The sequence below is a fragment of the Gigantopelta aegis genome, chromosome 3 (genome assembly GCF_016097555.1).
Source record: "Gigantopelta aegis isolate Gae_Host chromosome 3, Gae_host_genome, whole genome shotgun sequence".
Lineage (NCBI taxonomy): Eukaryota > Metazoa > Mollusca > Gastropoda > Neomphalida > Peltospiridae > Gigantopelta > Gigantopelta aegis.
Genome location: NC_054701.1, coordinates 33,623,318 through 33,630,985, shown reverse-complemented (window position 1 = coordinate 33,630,985; position 7,668 = coordinate 33,623,318). Strand labels below are relative to the sequence as shown.

The following is a 7,668-nucleotide window of genomic DNA, read 5'->3' as shown; positions in this document are numbered from 1 at the left end:
CACGATCGAACCACCTCGGTGGATCCATTCAGCTAATTCCAACCAGTGCACCACAACTGGACAAAGGCCGTGGTATGTGTTTTCCTGTCTGTGGGAAAGCATATATAAAAGATATCTTGCTGCATTAGGAAAAAGTGTAACGGGTTTCCTCTGATGACTACGGTTCAAAATTACCAAATGTTTGACACCCAACAGCCGATGATTAATTAATCAATGTGATCCAGTGGTGTCGTTAAACAAAACAACCCTCCTCTCTCGTAATCAAGCAAGCGTCGAAATCACATTATGTTAGACACAAAAAGCGTAGCTTGAGTTTAAAGTGTGCTAAGTTGTCGTTAACAATTATTATTTTATTTTCCTCAATATACGAATGAAAGATAGTAAAATGATAGACTGGCTAGCAGATAATAGATAATATGTGTGTACGGACGGCCTTTGATGTTCTAGTCACGGATAGCTGGTTGGGACGCAGCGATCCATCGTACCATTATATCGTCTCAGGCAAGTGATCTGTCAGGAGCTACTTTTCTCTCGTTCCAAGCAGTGACTCCATGGCTAGTATGAAACAAGGTATGTGGGGTCTGCTTTCCTGCAATATTAGAAATGGCTTGCTTCTAATGAAAACAAAATGTAGCTACTTCCCTTTGAGGACTATGTGTGAGAATTACTCTCTGTTTGATATCCAATGATTGATGAATAACCGTGCTCTAGTGGTTTCGTTAAACAAAACAGATTTGAAATTTTACCACCGAGTTATATACATACCCCGTCCTAAGCCCATTTGAAATGACAAACAGTAACAAAACACGAGGTGTTGATAGAAACAATCAGAGATCAGTGCCGTGACTAACGTTGAACCGTGACGATGGTGAAGCGAATAATCAACCATTGCCCTTGCTAAGAATGCGGACTAAATCTGCCTTTTTTAAAGTTCAGGCCGGTAGAATATCTGCGTGGGTTGTTCACCCACTCAAGGTTAAAAATGTACGGTCTTTTGTGTCCTAATCTATATATATATTAAAATAGGGTGTGCCACCCCCCCCCCCCAGACCCACCCCCGACACACACACACACACACACACACACACACACACACATGCACGCACACACGCGCGCATTAAAGGCTGTGACTCCCATTAGAGATTGTGGGTTATTTTTGTTCTATCACGCGCTACTTTGAACGAGAACGTCTACCGACGTTTCACATGTAACCAGATTGACGGATATTTTATTAATGGCTGACCTTATGCACACTCGCCTATTACATAAGTAAGTACAAGTACATAAACCGTGGCTTATGGAAGAAGAAGAAATGTTTTATTTAACGACGCACTCAACACATTTTATTTACGGTTATATGGCGTCAGACATATGGTTAAGGACCACACAGATTTCGAGAGGAAATCCGCTGTCGCCACTTCATGGACTACTCTGTCCGATTAGCAGCAAGGGATCTTTTATTTGCGCTTTCCACAGGCAGAATAGCACAAACCATGGCCTTTGTTGAACCACTGGTCGGTGCAAGTGGTTTACACCTACCAATTGAGCCTTGCGGAGCACTCACTCAGGGTTTGGAGTCGGTATCATGCCTCGACTGGGATCCGAACCCAGTACCTACCAGCCTGTTGACCGATGGCCTAACGACGACGCCACCGAGACCGGTATGTGGCTTATGGAATTACGAGAGACTGTCTGATCAAATGCAATGTTTATATAACACACGCTTAACATTATTGTTAATAAATATATGGGGCAGTCCAAAAGTGAGTTTACAAGAAATATATTCTGGAGTATTGTGACGGTACATGCTCTTAATTTCTTTTCGCCTGTGGCGATATTAATTGTTTTAGAAGGCCGTGTGCAGTTCCAAATGCACTTAGCTAGCTGGGCAACTTGTTACGTAATACTTCTGCGCGACGGTCCTCGATCGGTACGCCTAATACACACCCTTAGCCAAGTGCGGGGGCCATGTGGCGAGTAGTTACGTAATACCTCTGCGAGTGCGGTTTTTAGAGAGAGAGAGAGAGAGAGAGAGAGAGAGAGAGAGAGAGAGAGAGAGAGAGAGAAGAGAGAGAGAGAGAGAGAGAGAGAGAGACAGAGAGATAGAGGGAGGGGGAAATAGAGAGGAAGGGGAAAAACAAAACCCGTTACGGACGCATACATGTACGCTATTCCATGTAGCACCAGCGGAGTACGGACAATTGCTCACCGGACAATACCTCACCGGACAATTGCTCACTGGACAATTGCTCACCAATAAAGTGAGAAATAGGACAATTGCTCACCACAATTGCTGATTTTTTTATCAATAAATTTTTCATTTTAGGTTATGGTATGTGTGTGTGTGTGTAAATGGTTGGGTTGGAGTGGGAATCTCTGATATTATCAGTGGGTATGGTAACCTCAGTTTATTAAACACCTTTAAATAAAATAACAAAATTAATTATAAATCAGCTATATTTTAAACAAGTTCAGCACATCAGTTCAGCATAGAAATGTCAATTAAACACCTTTAAATAAAATAACAAAATTAATTCTAAATCAGCTATATTTTAATAATCTCCATAATTGCTAATAAAATCAATGTTCTTTATGGAATTAAAAAAAAAATGACGACAGGAGAAGAAACCAAATGACTATATACATTTCTGGTATATCTAAGAATTGCTCCTATGTGAGTGAGTGAGCGAGTCTTATCAATTTTACTATTTTTTGTGATATTTTAAATGTGTTTTTTTTTAAAGCTTTGATGGTCAAAGTGTTAAGTCTTGCAGAGTAGTGATAAAAGGCTAAAAAGTAACTAATTACTAAAAACAACACATAATTCTAAAAGTTTGATCTACCTAAACCAACAATAATGTTTGAGTAGTTATCCTAAAAATACAATGTAATTAGTAATTAACACCTATACCTGAAACACGCTATATGCCTTTGATGTTCATAATCACAGGCAGAAGTAACTGCCTCCTTAAACAAACAATTATAGGAACCTCAACAACTTTAATTAAGTGAATTGTGTAATTAACACCACTTTGAACTTGTGCCTTTAGAAATTCTATGTTTTATGTTCTTTTTTATTAACAAAAGAAAAAATATCAAAGATGACCACGATTACCTAATTCCAGTGCCTTCTAAAAATTCTGTTATTTTTTATTAATAAAATAATAAATAAAATTTTATTAATAAAAAAACTTAAAGATGAGCAATTGTCCTATTTCTCACTTTATTGGTAAGCAATTGTCCAGTGAGCAATTGTCCGGTGAGGTACTGTCCGGTGAGGTATTGTCTGGAGAGCAATTGCCCTACATTCAGCACCAGCAGCAAAGGTCTTTGTATGCAGGGGAGTACATACCACGGCCTTTGATGTGTCAGACATGGGATAGAAAGAAAACTGTGCCTATTGATGATGACCGATTCTACGACCCATCGGACCCCATACTAGCGCAGTGTCAATAAATCTACATAACACCCCTCAGTTACAGCAGGTTCGAGTGCAGATAGCGCTACAGTGTTATGTTACAGTGAATAATGCGCGCTTTGTTCCTCGGCATACTTGCAGCATGTTTATTAATGTAAGCAGCAGAAGCGTGAACATGTATCACATGCAATCAGTCTGCATCTAGCATGAAACACCCATCACATCTTATTCCTTACGTCTGCACGGGTCAAGAGGTCGACTTTACGTCTGCTTTGAGCCGCATTACACAGCAGCACGTGCGATACAGAGTTTGTAGTCATTCATGATATGCCATTGGCGTCGAAAAGCAGTAATTTATATCTCCAGAACATCTTGCAATTTTGTTCAAGAGTTTTACTCGCCCTTTTTCTCGCTATTAGGCAGCATTTTAAAGAGTTTTCATGTTTTGCGACAAAAGTTGAATCACTCCATGGGACATCCAGGCCATAAACAGACGACATGTCTGATAATGATTTTAATCTTCACACGTCCAAAGGTTTAATTGAAAACGTCCTACATCCTAATTGAAATCGTAAATTGAGTCCTCTACGTTTGTGATATGGATTTTGTTTTTTAAATGGCCGCCATTTGGCAACATTGCTGTCAAATGTCATTTTATTATACCACAGTATACAACATCACACAACACTAAGCCACACCACAGCACACCACCACCATTACAGCCTCATGATTTTACAATAATAAAAAACGTTTGTTTGTTTTTGTTTAACGACACCACTGGAGCACATTGATTAATTAATCATGGGCTATTGGATGTCAAACATTGGTAATTCTGACACGTAGTTACATTTCTCGTAATGCAGCAAGGGATCTTTTATATGCACTTTCCCACAGACAAGACAGCACATACCACGGCTTTTGATATATCTGTCGTGGTGCACTAGTTGGAACGAGAAATAGCCCAATGGGTCCACCGACGGGGATCGATCCTAGACCGACCGCGCATCAGGTGAGCACTTTACCACTGGGCTACGTCCCGCCTCACCGATTTTACAATCAGTCTACTCCACTCGATCTACAAAACACATAACATTTTACACATAGCAAAACACGCCATATTGTATCACGACACTCCACACAATTCCTGGCAGCCGAAAGCGATGGCTAGGAATGAAAAGCAACGCTATGTTGGCAGGCGCGTTTGTAGGAGGGGGGAGGTGTTTGGGGGTTCAAAACCCCTCCCTGCTCAGGGGAAGCATAACTCGATCTCCCATTAAACTACGCTCGCCACTGTCTAGAACCTCTCTACTAAAATTCCTTTCTTTTTATCTACGACTATTTTAAGAAACCCACTATCGCGACATAGGCCTTTCTCACAGCATGTTCCCAAAGAAAGAATAGGGTATATGACGGACGTGGAAACCCAATAAGGATCGATCCTATGACCCAGGACACCTCACACTATCATTCTACTTTCTACTTGCTAGAAGCGCAGTACCTAAATTGGAGACCTTCACACCAATTTGTGTTGTCAGACTCTTCCAGATTGATGGGAAATCAATATCTGGCTTTAGTGATAATCATTTCGCTCAAACGCAGCTCATTATTGCAGGAAATAGTCTTGTTGTTCGACCACGAGCAATTCACAGCTCTTCTAGCCGGAAACAAAAATAATTAGGACGAACATCCATATATACAGATGCAAATCGTGTCTATCGTGGACAGAAACTTTCACATTTATTACATCCTGGCATAGACTATGCATGTTCCTCTTACGCCATTGCTGAACGGCCTGAGTGTAATAACATTATGTTCTGTTCATTTACGGTTATGTCCACATACGGTTCATGCACGTTTTACGGGATACACACCTCGACTCTTTGGACTATTCGTCTTGGATTAGGCTTAATTAACGGCGAATTGTTAATGCTTAGCGGGAGACAAGTCGGTACTTGGTGAGTGGTTTTAAACTTGGACAACTAAGCCGTTAAAAATCGCTCCGGGTTGCAGCCAGTCCTGTGTTGTGAACCAAAAAAAACCTTGCAAATTTAAGGACGATAGATTCACTGTTACTCCATGAGGTTTCTAAAAAATATATATTATTTTGAACAGCAAGTCTAGACCACCACGTGTCTCTTTACAATCCATTGGAACTATAGGCACGTGTCGACCTTAACCCAGCGTATAATTTTACACAATACAGCCGCCAATGACAACAACAAGGGACATTTCGTGGCTGTACACAACCATTCACTTTTGCATGCATTTTCATCCATGGACTGTAAGGCTGGTAGGTACTGAGTTCGTATTCCAGGACCGACTCCCATCCAGAATGAGTTTTCATTCATTCGTTTATAATTATTTTCGTGATAATATCCAATAATTTAACTACTAGAGTATAATTGAATAATACTATAACAATATAGTATTGAACACACATATAAGTACATGTCGATTCACGGATGACAAATGAAAAAAGGACCACTACCATAATCAACAAGAGCAGGATCGAGAACGAGAGAACAATAGCAGCAACAACTGCAACAGCAACAACAATAACTGCCTGGACTAACTACCCATGTGTAGCTTTGGCCGTAACCTCAGAATTGATGTACTCATGTGGGTATCAGGATATTTTGTACTGTAGTAAATACCATAGCCCACATTAGAGATCAAGGTAGTCACAACTCATATAGCGTGACTGCGAGTCAAAGAATCAGAAGTAAATAAATAATGGAGAGAGAGAGAGAGAGAGAGAGAGAGAGAGAGAGAGAGAGAGAGAGAGAGAGAGAGAGAGAGAGAGAGAGAGAGAGAGAGACACTCGATATTACTAAACATACATATTAACAAACAATAATTATTTTATATTTTTGGTATTTCGAGAGGGACAGAAATTCAGATTACAAAGTTGTTTTTCTTCTAATACTTCGATTGTTTTCTCACCTACATGTACTCAACTACTCAGAGCTAGTATTAGTAAACGTTGTAACAAACATACAGCAGAGTTAAATTAATTTAAACTGTGTTTGCGTTTTAACTCCGGTAACTCCGGTCTCTGAGAATTGTAAATTGGCGTAAACCATTTATGGGTCACGCAGAAACAGACTCAGGTAACCTATTTCGTTTATACGTAACCCGTCATGACCATGCAAATGAATGCATAAATTCAATGCGCGAACGAAAAATGCGTTACGCAAAACTTAAGTTACGGAAGTGACGCGCGAACGAATACTATCACTCTCACAATTTTCTGAAAAACAAATACTATTTTAATTATAATCACAGTGAGACACTGAAGTATATTATTAAAGAAGAACAGCCCCTCCCAAAAAAAACAACCCAACAAAAAAACAACAATAAACAAAAAACAAAAACAAAAACAACAACCCACAACAAACAAACAACATATCGGTCTACTTACTGGACACTCCGCCTGCCACCGACACCATCAAAGACAAAATAATGAAAGATGTCCAGAACTCCATGTTTCCAATCGCACCGTTATTTTAATTTCCACTTTGTTCCGTTTCCACAAACAAGTGTAGAAGGAGAAACGGGTTCTTATCTATATTGCAAACGAAACACAGTAAGGGGCGTGGACCACGCGTCGAAACGTTCGCCCACTTTTTTCATGCATTGATCAGGTGATGCCCGCTTCCTTATTATTCGTGATGTGCTACAATGTATGTACATGTGCATGAAGCAGACGCTTAATAATATTAAGACCTTGTAGCGAACATAACAGCGGATTGCCGGTAGCCAACAGTAGTAGCTCAGTTCTCGGTAAACGGGCAAGCTCGATTATTATAAGTACTAACTGCAGACCCAATATTTAGAGCACTGGTGTAAACATTTGATTGTATTCATAACACGGTCCGACGCCATATATCTGTAAATGAAAAATGTGTTGCGTGCGTCCTTTAATACAACATTTCCTTCTTCTTCATAACACGGAGTAAATATCCATGATATTGGTATTGCTTGAAACCTAATTAGCCATCCATCCAATAATTTAAACAGGTAACTGGTGGTGTGTAACGCCACATAAAGCGCGCACCACATAGCACAACTGTAAGCATTATGCGGTGATTTTAAACGCATAAAGCACACGATGAGCTATATGCGGCAGCGTACGCCGAATAAAGTGCACGTTAGCTATATGCGGCAGATATATATATATATATATATATATATATATATATATATATATATATTATTTTATATTTATATATACTAGTACTGTATATATA

General features: G+C 39.7%; 1 protein-coding gene across 1 annotated transcript in view; it reads right to left on the bottom strand.

Moving 5' to 3' along the window:
- LOC121367912 (putative carbonic anhydrase 3) overlaps positions 1–7,339 on the bottom strand; it is a 46,547-nt gene extending 39,208 nt beyond the window's left edge. Inside the window, exon 1 of the mRNA XM_041492363.1 lies at positions 6,840–7,339. Coding sequence (XP_041348297.1) covers positions 6,840–6,903 — 64 coding nt within the window. The 5' untranslated portion in view covers positions 6,904–7,339. The remainder of the gene's footprint in view (positions 1–6,839) is intronic.
- Between the last annotated feature and the right edge of the window lie 329 nt (positions 7,340–7,668).